Here is a 17,743-nt window from a genome sequence, read left to right on the forward strand (position 1 = left end):
CTTCAAGGGGCTGATGTCCTATTTGCAAAGTTTACAGTAGTAATAGTAGTAATAGTAGTAGTAGTAATGTAGACATTTCCATTTTATTTATTCTAATTTTATCTACAGTATATATTTAAAACTTGAAATATTTTTTGTTTTCTATCAAAATGTTCTTGTTTTGTGTTTTTGTGTGTTTGTAGTAAAAGCTGTTTTGCACAGAAATTCATTCAAGCCGGCTTTGTTTTTGATGTTTATTTGCGAGTAGGTATTGTATGAATAACATAAGTCAACATATCTTTACACATACACACACTTTGTACTAAAGGTAAATCCAAAATAGTGATGTCACTGTCTAAGCAGAAGGATGTTGTGCAACCCTATGGAATATAGTCCACACATGACAAATGAGGTAATAATCAATATTTCAGAATAATTCAAACTCAGATATTGGTGTGTGATATCTGAGTTTTAATTATTTGACTACAAATCTCACCTCATCATTCCTCCCAGTGATTATTTCCAGGATAAACTAAGATGCCCCCAAGCTGGCGTCTTAAAACTGACTAAATATTTAAAAAGAGCCAAAGAGCCGTTCTTTTGAACAGCTCTTTGAAAGGAACGGATCGCCAAGATCCGTATCCCCTCAAAGAGCCATAAATCCCATCTCTAAAACACACCCCGCCTCACCGCGCTCAGACGCTAGACAGCCCCGCGTTCCCGTGACAGCGCCCTCAACACACCAACGGTAAGTGCACTTTCTTATAGCCATATAAATGCTGCTGCTGCTTCACTTAAATTTGGTAAGATGTGACCCCGCGCATCCCCACATGATTATGCTCCTATTTACACTTTGTGGGAGCTGATGAAATTGTCTGCTGCAGCACACTGTTTCTGCCTGATGGAAACTGTACTCTGTGTACTCTGTTCCATTTATCTATACTAATAAAAGGCAAATGGCACCTGCCTTTTCCATTCTCTTTGTTACATATTGCACGGTCGTATCAGGCTCACTCTTGATATCCGGAGGAACATTGTGTCTTATGTATTGAATGACTCGGACAGGTTCAAGGTGTGGACTGATGACGGTACAGGAGATAATTATACTACACAGGAGCACTAGAAGAGTGAAATGCTCAAGCCCTTCACCTATGGATCTGCATGTGAGTTGATGGCTGCTGCTGAATTGTTCGGTTGTCGCTTTCAAGTGTACCGAAATGGCCAAATATTTTACACCTTTCGACAACCGTCAATGCCTCTTAAACATATTAGATTCACAGGTGACGATTTCAGTAGTGGACACTTTGATGTTTATGAATGTTTAAACTCTCAAAAGCTGGATGTGAAGTTATCGATGAAACTGGTTGTATACTTACAACGCTTGACAGATGCCGAATGTCTCTTCAACACAAGTCCTACAAATACTGTCGTAATTGAAAGAAAACCATGAAACTCAAACTGATTATGACAGCAGCAATCCAAGCTGTGAGATTTGAAACGAGATTACTTTTCACATGGCCAACTGTACATTGCATGCTCAAGAATAAGCTCAGCGCACGGCTTGGTCATATTACAATCGGAGGGCCGAACTCACAATGTGGTATACAATGAGATCCATAACAAATAATTATTGGTATATTTTCCCTCATTTTAAAAAGGTTTAATTTTTTTAATAAAAATTTTAAGGCAGTACTATACAGCTGCGGTTATTTTGCTAGTCTTTCATAAAACAATGTTATATCATCTCTAGATAGATAGATACTTTATTAATCCCAAGGGGAAATTCACAAATACTCTATCTTTGTAGTTTAGTAAGGTTTCTGTTTCTTCTATAAAATCATAATTATTCTGAATTGGGTATGACGTTAACCGGCATCCAGCCCTGTGTGAAAGAAAAATTAACTGCTTGCAAGCTACTTAAGGTTAATCACTGATTAAGCTGTTTTGCTGTGACAGCAAGTTATTCATACAGGCATGTGACATAAGACAGGGTTCAATAATCTCACCCAGGACAACTTCCAGTTTCTTTAGGAACGCATCTATTTGACACAGGAAAGATGACCTTTCCTTCTTTAGGGTCTGTCTGACAAAAAAAATAAGAACAGGTGTCCCATTAGCATAATAAAATAAAATGCTTAAGCAAACGATATTATAAAAAGCCAATCGAAAAATGGAACTTTGCTCTTCTGCCTTGCAACATAGAATTCAGGTACATATCTGTGACAGAATAACAATCTAATTGACTGAACTATTCCTGTCTGCCTCGGGGGGGTTTCTTTCACACCTGCAAGCAGGTCCTCCAATTTATAGGAAATACTTGGGGCTTGGTGGCCGGATTGTCAATGCATCCACTGTAAAAAAAAAAAAAAAAAAAATACTGTTCCATTCCATTTGAAATAGTGTTGTGCTGAGGTCACCCGTTGCATGGCTCTGCTCATGTCCTACTCTGGTATCTTGAGGTGGTTTGTCGTGTGGTGGGTGCGTTAATGTGCTGTATCAGTTCATCCCAACTAACCAACAAACAACATATTCATCTCCAGTTCCCTTGCTTCATTTTTGATACTTCTAGCATTAAGGCAAGTTAAACTTTGGATTACAATTTATGATACTATGCATATTTATTTGTACACTATTGTTTGTTTCTTCATGTACAGTTCTAAACCTGACAAGTCCTAAACTTCTTGCCCCGATTTTCCTAGTTTAAACAATCCTCAACTAACCTACTTATATGCCTCCCCAACACATTGGAGCCCTCGAGTTGATGGCTGCTGCTGAATTGTTCGGTTGTATGCTTTCAAGTGTACCGAAATGGCCAAATATTTTACACCTTTCGACAACCGTCAATGCCTCTTAAACATATTAGATTCACAGGTGACGATTTCAGTAGTGGACACTTTGATGTTTATGAATGTTTAAACTCTCAAAAGCTGGATGTGAAGTTATCGATGAAACTGGTTGTATACTTACAACGCTTGACAGATGCCGAATGTCTCTTCAACACAAGTCCTACAAATACTGTCGTAATTGAAAGAAAACCATGAAACTCAAACTGATTATGACAGCAGCAATCCAAGCTGTGAGATTTGAAACGAGATTACTTTTCACATGGCCAACTGTACATTGCATGCTCAAGAATAAGCTCAGCGCACGGCTTGGTCATATTACAATCGGAGGGCCGAACTCACAATGTGGTATACAATGAGATCCATAACAAATAATTATTGGTATATTTTCCCTCATTTTAAAAAGGTTTAATTTTTAATAAAATTTTAAAGGCAGTACTGATCTACTGGCTGGTTGGTATTTTGCTAGTCTTTCATAAAACAATGTTATATCATCTCTAGATAGATAGATACTTTATTAATCCCAAGGGGAAATTCACAAATACTCTATCTTTGTAGTTTAGTAAGGTTTCTGTTTCTTCTATAAAATCATAATTATTCTGCTGTGTAATAGCTAATGCTTGACTGAAAATGGATACTTAAATAGGATAATGATTCCAAACTTATTGGCAAAGTTATAACTAAATAACTACAAAAAAGAATTAAAGTTTTGGAATGGCCAAACCAAACCAGATAATAATCCAATTGCACCTAATCAGTGAACCTTTTTTTAATGTGGCACCTTTCATTGTACTTAACTCAGCAACTTACAGAGAGAGAGATTTACACCGTTTTAGTAGCATCAGTTTAAGTAACCACTAACACCATGTTGTGATCCACCTACCTGTCATTCACATTACCAAAAACTCACTATAAACTGCTTGTAGCTATCTCTAACTACTGTTCATCAAAGGTCTCTCCACCTACATGTCCTAATTTACAGTAGGTCTTAAAATTTTAGCTTTTGTTAATTCTTATTATTGGCCAGAAAAAAAACTTGATTCTTAAAAACATAATGTATGAATAATAAAAATTATTCTGCTGAGAACAGCAAGTACTATTGCCAAAACTCTTACATTTTTAGGATCATGATTTCATTTTTGGCAGCCTTTCGCACTTTCCGTCCATCTTTCTTCAGGAACTTCTTACACACAAATACTTTTTCCGTCTGCCGTTCCTTTGCTAGGCACAATTCACAGAACTCCTTTCTGAAACAATAATATGAAAAACATAAATTATTTTATTTAAACATTAACAAGCAGCAAAAAGTAACTATCCAGAATGGTCTGATTGGTGTTAACATATGATGTATTTTAAACTGTCAAAAATTTTGGCATATGCTAAAATTAAATATCAATAGTAAAAACAGAGCAAAAATAAGAAATATAGTAAGCGTATAATTTATTTCTTGTTGCTCTCCTTCAAAGCACTGGAGAAATTATAATAGACAAAAAACTTTTCAGAAGGATTTATTTCAAGTTAACATGTTAATTTATTATTTATTTTCATGTGTTGTTGTTTTATTAAATATCCTTGTATGATAACACCTTTGCCACTTCCTGACTTTGGAATGTACAGGTAAACTGCTGATGTCATTATTTCAGTTGCTTTCACATTTAAGTCACATATATATGAACTAGGGAGAAACTTCTTTGCGCCCTAATTAAAAAAAAATCATTTGCACTTACACCAATCAGCTGCAACACTAAACCCACCTGCCTATTATTTTGTAGTTCCCCTTTATGCCACCAAAACAGCAGTGAGAGGCATGGACTCCAAAAGACCTCTGAAATTGTCTAGTGGTATATTGCACAAAGACAGTTAGCGGCAGATTATTTAAGTCCTGTAAACTGCAGCCCTGTGGTGTACTGGGTCTGAGGATCAAAATAAGAGGGCTGTTTTAATAAATAAATGCTTGCTCTCAGTAGGTGTGTGCACTCACACTGTAGGGGGTTGGTAGAGTAATTAGGATGAGACGTGCCTGCATGTGAGGGTGAGATTTGTCTTGGTTGCTTCATTGGCTTCCTGCAGTGCACGATTGAGATGGTGTGCCCACAGAGGCATATAGGAAAGAATGTGAAAAGGGGAGAAACAGGTTAAGGGAGGAGAAAGAAAAAGAGAATCAAATAGAGAAGAACGAAAGAAAGCAAAACCGAGAGAGAGCTGGTGCAAGTGAACAAGAGAGAGAAAGCAGACAGCCAGGAGGAAGTCCTTCCAGAGAGTATAGGGCCATGCTCAGGGGTTAAACAAGGTTACTTCTTCTGGGAGTGGGCGTGACTAATGTGTTGCTCGGAGGTAGTGACTCAGCTTAAGGCAGGGAGACAGTAAGCGTGGCTGAAGGGGAATTTGAAAGCTCAGTGAGGCATCCTGCAGGTGGAGCCATGGACTGCAGGAACGCAAGCCTGGCAGCAGGAGTTGGAAGCTCAGGGATGGTGCACTGCTGGGTACCAGAGACAGTTACAGGGGCCCTAGCCTAGGAGCATGCTGAAGGTGGCTACAAAAACCCATATAGGGTTAAGCTAAGGAGACATCCTTTTTTTAAAGGATTTCACCAGCATTCATGTTTTTATGGACAGCTTCCTGCACTGTGTTTTTAACCTCTGATTTTAATGGAATTGATTGGAACTGTTTTTAAACTCCACTAGCACTCCATTTTATGGATTATTTATTTATTGAACTTTTATCACTGTTCTGGTTTTGGACTAATTTTAATGATTGCACTGGAGCACTTTTGCACCTAACCCTTTGATTTTTCTCTGTTTTGTCCCCATCCACTGGCTCATCTCTCAGGAACATTATCGGCTGTAACAGGTTCAAGAGAAGCCCTGGAAGAACCGGTAGCATGGGGCTGACCTGCACCATCACAGGCCCACATATATCAGACTTGTTTTTCTAGCATATTGCCACAAATGCTTAGCCAGATTTAGATTTGGAGAATTTGGAGCCTAAATCATGTTGCACAAATCATTCCATTCAATATTTGCAGTGTAGCTCAGAGCAGTGCCATCAGGGAACATGCTGTTGCCATGAGTCGAAGTGACATCCACATGAATGCCAGAGTCCAAGGTTTCCCATTGCGTTTTCTGTTGCCATCTCTTTTCTAGGCAATTCATCAGAAGAGGCTGCCATCATCCATTTCTCCATGGTCCAGTTCTGACACTGACATGCCTATTGTTGGCGCTTTTAGCACGGGTAAGTAGCCCCATACACAGTAAGTTACGATTGCACTATGTGTCCTGAAACATTTATCTCAAGTTCAGCATTAAGTTGTCCTTGGTTGTGACCGCTTTTAGTAGGTACTAACCACTGCATACCGGAAACAGCCCACAGAACCTGTTGTTATGGAGATGCTCTGATCCAGTTGTCTAACCATCACAATCTAGCCCTTATCAAAGTTACTCAGATCGTTATGCTTTCCAATTTTTCTATTTCCAGCATATCACTTTCAAGAACTGGCTGTTTACTTGCTGCCTGGTATATCAAATCAAATAAAATTAATCAAATACCCTTTTATTGTCAATTCACTATATGTAAAGAACATGCAGAAGAATTGAAATACTGTTTCTTTTTCATCTTTGTAGTACAATAAGATATAAAAAGTATATAAGTATAACATATATGATAAATAAAATTAGAACTTGTAAAATAAATCTACGTACAATGTGCAATAACAAGTAGTGCAAAAGCCACTTACAGTAAAAAGTGAGAAGGTGCATTATAGAGTAGCTTATGAGATGTACAAAAAGTCAGACAGTTAGCAGCAGATGTAATATTGAGTCTTTATATAATACCAACTGAAGTAGGGTACTTGGTAGATAATGACTCTTGTTACGGTCCAGGGGCAGGGGGCAAGGGGTGAAGATAGTGGACAGAGTTCAGCATCCTGACAGCTTGGAGGATGAAGCTGTTTGACAGTCTTGTGGAGCGGGCAAGTATGGGAGGAGGCTGAAGAGGGAATGTAAGGGGTGGGAAGAGTCCCCAGCAATGTTAATGGCTCTACGGGTGAGGCAGGTGTGGAAAATGTCCTTGATGGAGGGCAGTGGGGCACAAATGATCTTACTGGCCGCATCCACTATGGGTTGCAGGAACTTCTTACAGGAGGCAGTGCAGCCCCCATACCATACAGGGATGCAGCTAGTGAGGATGCTCTTGATTGTGCCCCGGTAGAATGAGCACATGATGCGGGGAGGAACTTGTGCTCTTTTCAGTTTGCGTAGGAAGTAGAGGTGGGTTTGAGCTTTCTTGGCCAGTGATGTGGTGTTATCTGACCAGGAGAGGTCCTCGGAGATGTACATCCCCAGAAACTTGGTGCTACTCACCCTTTCTACAGCTACACTATTGATGGTCAGTGGGCGGTGCTGTGAATGACCTCTCCTGAAATTGACCACAATCTCTTTGGTCTTACCCACGTTTAGAAAGATATTGTCTTTACACCACTGGACCAACTGGCTCACCTCGTTTCTATAGTAGGCTTCGTCATGATTGGTGATGAAGCCAACCACGGTTGTATCGTCCTCAAACTTGACAATGTGACTGGAACTGTAGATTGGTACACAGTCGTGTGTCTGCAGAGTAAAGAGCAATGGGCTGAGCACACCCCCTTGTGGGGCCCCGTGCTCAACATGATGGTCTTAGAGGTGTTATTGCAGACTCGCACATTTTGTGGCCTCCCTGAAAAAAAATTCAACACTCAGTTGCAGAGAGAGATCTTAAGTCCCAGATGGCTGAGTTTTTTGTATTAGCTGCTAGGGAATGACTGTGTTGAATGTTGAACAAAAATCTAAGAACAACATTTGCACATAGGAGTTCTTTGAGTCCACGTGGCTGAGGGCTGGATGGAGAGCAGCAGAAATAGCATCATCTATAGGCCTGTTTGACCTATATGCAAACTGAAGGGGGTAAGAATGGACTTAATGATCTGCATAACCAGTCGCTCAAAACATTTCATGATGATGGAAGTCGTGCTGGTAGTCATTCTAGCTAGATGGGAGGGTTTTCTTAGGGACAGGAATTATGATTGTGACTTTAAAACATTTAGGAACAACAGCTTGGTCCAGGGAGATGTTAAAGATGTCAGCAAGGACAACCTTGAGTTCTTCAGCACAATCCTTCAATGTACGACCAGGTATGTTGTTTGGTCTGGCTGCCTTCCGTGGGTTGATTCTAGAAAGGGTTCTCTTCACACTGGCTGGGGCCAGATGCATGGCCTGTTCGCCCGGTGGAGAATGGTTGTCTGTGCTGGTGTGCTCTTTTGTGTCTCGAACCAGCCAAAGAAGTCATTTAGGCAGTTGAACAGTGTGTTGTCACCTTCACAAGTCTGTGGTGGAGTTTTATAGTTTTTGAGGGTTTGGATGCCACGGCAGAGAGACTGTGCATCTCTGGATGTTGCTAAAGTGTCCAGATATTTTCTTGCTGTACTGCTTTTTTGCTTCCCTGATGCCATGGGACAGGTTGACTCTAGCTGTTGCTAGTGTCACTGGCCCTAACGGCTGCATCACGGACCCACAAAAGCCTGTGGACCTCTCCAGTCAGCCATGGCATCTCGTTAGCAAGAACAGTGACAATTTTGTAATGGGTGACATCATCAGTACATTTTGCAATGTATGTTGTAACCACCTCAGTGTACTCCTCAATGTCTGTGTGGTCATTGTAAGTGGCTACTTGTTTGAAAATGTCCCAGTCTGTAGTGCTAAAACAATCCCTCAGAGCACTGGCCACCCACGTATCTGCTTTTGTGTTGGACCCATGGTTCTCCCTCTGGGTCTGTATGCGGTTTTCAACATGATGGTGATGTGATCAGAGAGACCTAAGTGGGTAGGGGGGAGGCCTTGTAGGCTCCCTTGCAGGTTGTGTACACCAAATCCAGTGAGTTGTCTCCTTTTGTAGGAAAGTTCACATATTGGTGTAATTTGGGCAATAAAACTTTTAAATCTGCATGGTTGAAGTTTCCTGCTGTGATGAGGAATCCATTCGGGTGCACTGTTTGTTTTTCACTAATGGCCTAGTAGAGTTAAGCGCCTTGCTTCTATCGCAGGTGTTAGCGGTTGGAGGGATGTATACAGCGACAAGCAGAATTGAAGCATATTCTCTAGGTAAGTAGAAGGGTTGGCACTTAATAATAATAATAAAGTCCGCCAGAGGATAACAGTGTCTATGCACAACAAAAGTATTTCTGCACCAAGCGTCGCTAATGTAAACACACACTCCCCTGCCGTAAGTCTTACCTTCTTCCATAAAGACTCGGTCGGCTCAATAGCATGTTAGCCCAGCTAGCTGGATAGCACATTAAGCCAAGATTCCGTAAAAATAAAAACACAGCAGTTCCTCACGTCATGCCGCGCAGATCTCAGAAGCTGAATGTGATCTTATTATCTTGTGAACGTACATTGGCCAGAATGAGAGATTGTATCTTGGGACTGTATGGTCTAGCGGCTAGCCTAGCCCGGATGCCTCCACGCTTGCCCCGCTTCCATTTTCTCTCACACCTCTTCCGGCTCCTCCTCACTGGGTAAGATACAGCAGACGAGTCCGGTAATGTAATAGTCCTGCGGAGAAGTCCCAGGCCCCGAAGCATCTCTGTAAGTCTCTGGTCCAAGATATGATGTTTGGTTTTGTATCTGAAAAGGCAGTGGCGAGGATATCTTGTAATCAACATTGTCGGATGACTACGCTCGAATTCACTCAAACACTCGCACGAACATAATGAACACAAACATTCACTAAAATGCTAATTTGGTACTACATATGGAGAGGCGTCGCTGCGTCTGATCGCGCTGCCATCATGATGACCACCATTGTAAAAGGATAATGAAAGTTCTTTAATTCACCTGTCAGCAGTTTTAATGTTGTAGCTTATTGGTGAGTGTATACATATTACTTCTCTTTCACTTTCTTGTGCCATTCATTGCTTGTGTTTACATGTATTTTCTGAATTTGATTTGCTTTTTTGAAAATATTAATTTCTCTGTATATTTTTCTCACAGTAATTTAGTAATTATATTCTGTTCGAAGTCTTAAGTTTTTTTAGATGATTAATTTTTTCATGTAATTAAATACTTTTGTAGTTTAATTCATTTTTTAATGCTTTTGTTGTTCTAATAATGATTTTGTGCAGTATACAAAGGATAATCAAAACATATAAGGTCAATACCTGAAAGAGGTATTCTATTGTGCTTATTTTAAAATGGCTAAAGATTAAGTCCTATGCACTAAAATATGTGAATTACAAGTCATTCAGGACTTTGTAGTAGATAGTGTATGTTTCTTGTTTCAGAACCAAATCAATACAGATGCCGTATCTACAGTAAGATAAGTTGCCCATGACCATCACATATCTCCCTTCAATCCAATACTACATCTGATGCTACAAATGAGACTGTTCTATGTATAAGAATTCCCACACCTCTAGTTTTCTTTGTAAAGCTAGAATGAAACATTTGGCCAGTCCAGTCCTTTTGCAGCCGGAACTGATCCTTGCTTAGTAAGTGGGTCTCCTGTAAAAGTACTATTTTAGCTTTTAAATCTGTTAGGTGAGAGAATACTTTCTTTCTCTTTAATTCGTGATTCAGGCCTTTAACATTTCAGCTCACAAAGTTAACTGTCCCATCATGGAGACATTGATTCTGAATTTTTGATGTCATTTTATAGTCATAACTGCAAGTGAGAAAGCTTTAACCTTAATTTCTTATTTCCCCAAGAGTTATTGCCATGCAGCCTATTGTTACGTTGGTAGTTATAATTATATGGATTAAAAGGATAGATTAGATATAGATATAGCCTGCTCTCTTTCTCTCCCCTAGCCCCCACCCTCCCATTTTGCCTCCCCACGTGAGGCTGGACCCCACTCCAAACAGTCCCGGTCCTCTGACATACCTAGGGACAGAGCACGTCCAAAGCAAAACAAGCCCCCTTGCAGCGGCATTTTAGGATTAAAAAATAGAGATATCTATTGCCAATATAGTCTAAATACTATATGCCCAAAATATGATCATTAACAAACTATAAACTTAAAATATAATCTTCAGCAATCTTAAAGTATTAAGATAATAAACCCAGGGAATGGTGTTAGAAAGTGGTCCAGAATAAGCATAGAAAGTCTTAATGCAATATTAATAACAATAATATTATTATTAATTGTTATTATCATTAATAACAATTAATAATGCAATATTAATAACAATAAAACAAGGGTATGATGTTAAACAGTCTCCTTTAGGGTAGAGAAATAAATAAATAAACAAACAAACTCAAATGTCTATAACTGTAATTAAAAAATAAACAGATAGGGTCTGAGTAATAAAGAGGATGTATAATTATAATACCCATATCTTTACAAATAGATCAGACAGTAGGTTATATATCCTTGCTATGTCATGACAGGCTACAACTCACTATTGTGTTTCAGAATAGTGTCGGGATCAGCTTTCTTAATTCCTTTTCTGCTTCTTTCTTGCTGGCAAAGACATAGAATTGACCTTGCAATTCCACTTTGTTTGGCAGGATACAAGAGGCTGTATTTGATATCGGCTTGCCGTAACCACTGTTTAATGTTGTAGAAGGCTGCACGTTTAGTAGCTGTTGCGGGAGAGAAATCAGGGAAGATACGAATGTGGTTATTTTCATATACTGTATAATCTCTTGCTTGTGTCTGAGGAGTGCCATCACCTCTAGCTTAAATAATATTCTCTCCAAGCGGATAATAAAAGACCTAGGTCTAACAGTATTTTATCCATGTACGCCAGCGTTTCTCAACCTTTAAGTATTTGCGACCCGAGTTTTCATCCCGCCCCCCTAACAGTTTTGAAATGTAGATGCATATTTTATTATACCTAATTAACTTTTATCGACATTTATCTAACTCTATGTTTATTGTTCTAGTATCAGAATGTAGTTTAAGTTAATTTGTTTTGGTTTCAACAGATTTTTTTTCATATTTTTGATTCTTGTTTTCTTTCTTTCACATCTTCGCATTCTCTTAGGATTAGTCTTTTAAAGCCCTCCATTCATATGAGTTTGGAGTCATAAGAGGAGCAGAGGAAAGGCCTTACCTGATTAGAAAGAAAAGGAGAGGAATAGATCATGAAACCGGCAGCCTGTGAGGTTGGAAGGACTAGGAACAGTTTATTATATGATGATTAGTAAAAAAGTATTTATTAAGGTGCAACATTCAATCACTCATAAATGGCAGTTTTTTCTCCCTAATCCTATAATTTTTATTTTCATGATGACTCTTTATACAGTACATTTCCCGATTCTACTGTGCTAACAGTTGCTATTTACTTTTTATTTCCTTTAAATTTATAATGATCTCATATTACACTGTATCTTGTTATTTTGATGCATGCATTCATTCTTGAGGGAAACCAGTCTGAAAGGGAGTTGAAAATTGGAAAAATATGTATCATTAAGAATGAGGATGACGTAAAACACAGAGTAAAAATAATCAATGTGACATAAACAAAAAGGAGCTGAATATTCTTTGACATAGTCATTATAAAGAGAAAGGTTGAACAATTTTGCAAAGAGAAAAGAGGAAGAATAAATTTACAATATGTTGGTAAGGATTTATCTTAAATGATTAAAGGTTTTTGCTCTGGTTATCTATTCTAAATATTTACTTCTTCAGGGTATCTACAAACCGGATTCCAAAAAAGTTGGGACACTAAACAAATTGTGAATAAAAACTGAATGCAATGATGTGGAGATGGCAAATGTCAATATTTTATTTGTAATAGAACGTAGATGACAGATCAAACGTTTAATTCGAGTAAATGTATAATTTTAAAGGAAAAATATGTTGATTCAAAATTTCACGGTGTCAACAAATCCCAAAAAAGTTGGGACAAGTAGCAATAAGAGGCTGGAAAAAGTAAATTTGAGCATAACGAAGAGCTGGAAGACCAATAAACACTAATTAGGTCAATTGGCAACATGATTGGGTATAAAAGAGCTTCTCAGAGTGGCAGTGTCTCTCAGAAGCCAAGATGGGTAGAGGATCACCAATTCCCACAATGTTGCGCAGAAAGATAGTGGAGCAATATCAGAAAGGTGTTACCCAGCGAAAAATTGCAAAGACTTTGCATCTATCATCATCAACTGTGCATAACATCATCCAAAGATTCAGAGAATCTGGAACAATCTCTGTGCGTAAGGGTCAAGGCCGTAAAACCATACTGGATGCCCGTGATCTCCGGGCCCTTAAACGACACTGCACCACAAACAGGAATGCTACTGTAAAGGAAATTACAGAATGGGCTCAGGAATACTTCCAGAAACCATTGCCAGTGAACACAATCCATGGTGCCATCCGCTGTTGCCAGCTGAAACTCTACAGTGCAAAGAAGAAGCCATTTCTAAGCAAGATCCACAAGCTCAGGCGTTGTCACTGGGCCAGGGATCATTTAAAATGGAGTGTGGCAAAATGGAAGACTGTTCTGTGGTCAGGGAGTCACGATTCAAAGTTCTTTTTGGAAATCTGGGGCGCCATGTCATCCGGACCAAAGAGGACAAGGACAACCCAAGTTGTTATCAACGCTCAGTTCAGAAGCCTGCATCTCTGATGGTATGGGGTTGCATGAGTGCGTGTGGCATGGGCAGCTTGCATGTCTGGAAAGGCACCATCAATGCAGAAAAATATATTCAGGTTCTAGAACAACATATGCTCCCATCCAGACGTCATCTCTTTCAGGGAAGACCCTGCATTTTTCAACAAGATAATGCCAGACCACATTCTGCATCAATCACAACATCATGGCTGCGTAGGAGAAGGATCCGAGTACTGAAATGGCCAGTCTGCAGTCCAGATCTTTCACCTATAGAGAACATTTGGCGCATCATAAAGAGGAAGGTGCGACAAAGAAGGCCCAAGACGATTGAACAGTTAGAGGCCTGTATTAGACAAGAATGGGAGAGCATTCCTATTTCTAAACTTGAGAAACTGGTCTCCTCGGTCCCCAGACGTCTGTTGAGTGTTGTAAGAAGAAGGGGAGATGCCACACAGTGGTGAAAATGGCCTTGTCCCAACTTTTTTGGGATTTGTTGACACCATGAAATTCTGAATCAACATATTTTTCCCTTAAAATGATACATTTTCTCAGTTTAAACTTTTGTTCTGTGATTTATGTTCTATTCTGAATAAAATATTAGAAGTTGGCACCTCCACATCATTGCATTCAGTTTTTATTCACGATTTGTATAGTGTCCCAACTTTTTTGGAATCCGGTTGGTATATTAGGAAACCATTATTTCTAGTTTTGGGTTTATGATCTGTTTTATGTTTAACAATTTAATTACATTTAAGATTAAATATTGAATTCAGTAAAATGTAACAAAAAAAAAAAGTTGTATATTCACATTCACAGTACTTGAGTATACTCTTTAAACCTTCAATAGCTGAAAGCAATGATTATACTACTACTAATAATAATAGTAATAATGACATGTGTGAGTATGGGCTATTTCTGTTGTTCTCTTAAGAATACTTAAGCACTTTGAGCATTAGAAATGTGCTTAATAAAAAAATTATTTTAATTATTGTTACCAATAAAAATAATTCAATGTCATTATTGCATTTAACAAGTGAATCATAAAATATTCCATTCAATAAAGATGCAGAAACCTGGATTCCAAAACTCCTAAAATGTACATAGCAGTCATATACTGTAATTTGTTTTGATATCTGCTTATGAACTATGTCTCTTTAGTATGATAAATGGTAAGAAAATGATATACTTCATGTTGCTAAGTGCCCCAGTATTAGTTTAAATCATGCCTTCCTGTCAGCTGTTTGTTCATAAAAAAAAAATGTACTGGACGGTAAAATAGGGATGATTTTTCTATAGCAATTGAAGCATGAGCCAGATTTTTTTATCTCCTTAAGGTTTTCATAAAGCCCAAATGATGCTTTCATAAATATAACCTTCTATCATTCTAATTTATAGACTAATTAGAAAATAAAAGTGAAATTCTGGCACAAGCGGTTTGTATGTCTCATTTTCTGTGTATTCTTTCTTCATTTTTGACAGAAACAAATATGTCCAATTTCCACACATATGAATTAAATCAGCTTTTTCCAGTGGGCTTCACACTTTATTGATGCTTAAAGTATTTTACATATTATTAAATACAGTATAATTAACATGTTGAACTTGAGACAAACCAACATGAGAGCCATTAAGCAATAACTTATTTTGTGCATCATACTTTTGAATACTTTGAGTAACATAAGATTGTACACATGAACTTTTATTGAAACAAAAAACAACAAAAAGTAAGATATATGATCAGAAACTTAAAGACTTGAGGAACTACTAACAATAAGGTTCACTATTATCTTTTATTGCATACTAGCCAACCCGCAGCGTACCATACGCTGCATAATCAGGCCGGTTTTTTAATTATTTTTAAGCAGAGGGAGAAAATTAACATTTGAAAAATCGGTAATGTAATAAATCAGCATGAAAAGCAACATTGTAACAATGCACGGAACGAACCAACACATAATTGTCTGAAGTGACTGAAAACTGGCACATCGTCCTCGCGCCTTCTCCTGCCAGACGGAGGGATGGGGGTGCACGGCTCGGAGTGTGGAACGGGAGGAAAGGAGAATGACGTTGATTCAGCTCCGTCCGTCATGCTAGTCTGCTGATTTCTCGTTCAGTATGCATTGCCCGCTCATGTGCCCACCTCCAGCTCGTCACTTGAGTCGCCGTCTTTACACAGTACAGATGTACCTGTGACTGACGTAGACTTTTCATTGCTCTGTGCGGTTTTGGCTGCTATTCTATATACTGTATATTCCACCAAAACACCCGACCACGGTAGTAGCGAGGTGGGAGGGGGGAGTGTACAAAGGGTTGGGAGCGTATGAGTCGCACTTAGTGGGACTTAGTTTGCAGCCCGAATGGGGTTCATCGGCTTACCCACGCCGGGTAGACACACGGTCTACCCATGCACAAGGTTCTAGCCGCATGTAGACGGAGCTGGAGTATTTCTGCGGAAATGGAGTGAATAAACTGTGCGGGCCCTGCAGTATCGTACTTTGCCTTCAGTGTGCCATTACACTGCAGCTCAATCACCTCCATCTGAATCTGCACAGGTGCAGTTTCCACATTGACTACAAATTGGTTGCAAAACAACTCAAAATTATTTTTTTTGTTCTTCAAAGTCACCAAAGCGCCGTGCGCTCAGTTTATCAGCAAAGTGCGTATTTGGGAACACCGTTGTGCCGACTTGGTTAAACATTACTTGGCAACAGCGAAAGTAGGGCAAGTTGCACTGGTGCATTTGTGTCTCCCATAAAAGTAGCTTCACTTGAAGTCACTTTGTGATTTTGCACGGGTAAAAAACGTCTGCTGAAGTGTCAGATTCTTCTTTAACTCTTCTGCTTTCTGTATCTTCTGCTTTGCATTCAGGTCTTTCAGGTTATCCTGATGTTTTGTCTCATAGATTAAATTCTGTAATTACAGCCATATTAGCTCCACAAATGAGACACACAGGTTTACCGGCAATGTCAGTAAACATATACTCAGCCTCCCATCGGTTTTTAAAGGCTTTATTTTCAGAATCAACTTTTCTCTTTGACATTGTGTGGGCTAGCTTCGCAATAACTTGCAGCATCATAAACTAGACTTTATTAAAGAGGTAAGTGTTCAAAAAGGCAGCTGAAGCGCTGCATTATGGGATCTGTAGTTTGTGTTACCAGCGCTTCATATCGCCGGGCCATTAATAACAATAATATATAAAATGATCTCTGAATGGCCTTGAGTTTGACACATATGATCTAAGAAGACGCATGTTTGTCACTGAAGCGAATTGCTGTATGTAGCGTGTAAAACAGTTTGCTATGGTGCACGCAGGCGTGCGTCGTAACCGAAAACATTTTTTTAAAGACTGCCTACTTCATTGTGTTTTAACCTCAGTCGTAAAGGAATGTTTTAAGGACCCCATGGGATACCCCTCGGTTTTGGCTGCTTTTCTATATATAATCCCCATAGGAGGGGGGTGTGCACAAAGTTTAGGGACGTAATGAGTGGGAGCGTATGAGTCACATTTAGTGGGAATTCCACGGCTTGCAGCCCGAATGGGGTTCAACGGCTTACCCACCCCTCTCTGCGCTGGATAGACACACGGTCAATGTCATGCATAATTATTTATTGAATGCTAAACACTCCTGGAAAGACACGGATGTCTAAAACGGGTTGGTGTGAGAATACAACAGTAAGTGAATGAAAAGATGAAACTCTGGAGAGAGCACAATACAACACAATAGTGAACCCGCGGCATAACAAATGGCGCGTGGCTCAGACGTGCATGCGGACTCTTACCACAGACGAAAGGGACTAACTGGGTGGTCGGTGAGTTTTTGCGTCCGGGCAAATGGGCAGGCAGTGTGAATGCCTAGAGAGCGAGGGTAGATGCCGTCCAGTGAAAAAGGAGCGTTGGTGGGCAGGAAAACGTCTTCCGTGTTCCTGCAGGAGCATCTAAGAAGACGCATGTTTGTCGCGGAAGCGAATAGCTGTATGTAGCGTGTAAAACAGTTTGCTATGGTGCACGCATAAGTGCGTTGTAACTGACAAGTTGCTTTTAAAGACTGCTTACTTCATTGTGCTTCAACCTCAGTTGTAAAGGGATTGTTTTAAGGATCCCATGGGATACCCCTCGCAAACCGTTTCACATGCTGCATATGGCGATTCACCTCCGCTAGAAACATGCCTCTATTAACAGTCAACGTGTGGGAGGGGGGTGTGTACAAAGGGTAGGGGCGAAAACAGTGGGAGCATATGAGTCGCACTTAGTGGCAATTCCACGGTTTGCAGCCCGAATGGGGTTCAACGGCTTACCCACGCCTAGACACACGCTCAATCTCATGCATAATTATTTAT

The 17,743-nt window shown here is 39.5% G+C and overlaps 1 protein-coding gene across 1 annotated transcript in view; it reads right to left on the reverse strand.

The window, feature by feature from the left end:
• Window positions 1-17,743, reverse strand: part of LOC120542512 (caM kinase-like vesicle-associated protein) — an 807,007-nt gene that overhangs the window by 304,890 nt on the left and 484,374 nt on the right. Inside the window, exon 4 of the mRNA XM_039775025.1 lies at window positions 3,938-4,069. Within this exon, the coding sequence (XP_039630959.1) occupies window positions 3,938-4,069 (132 nt within the window). The remainder of the gene's footprint in view (window positions 1-3,937; window positions 4,070-17,743) is intronic.

This window comes from Polypterus senegalus, chromosome 13 (genome assembly GCF_016835505.1).
Source record: "Polypterus senegalus isolate Bchr_013 chromosome 13, ASM1683550v1, whole genome shotgun sequence".
NCBI classification, from domain to species: Eukaryota; Metazoa; Chordata; class Cladistia; order Polypteriformes; family Polypteridae; genus Polypterus; species Polypterus senegalus.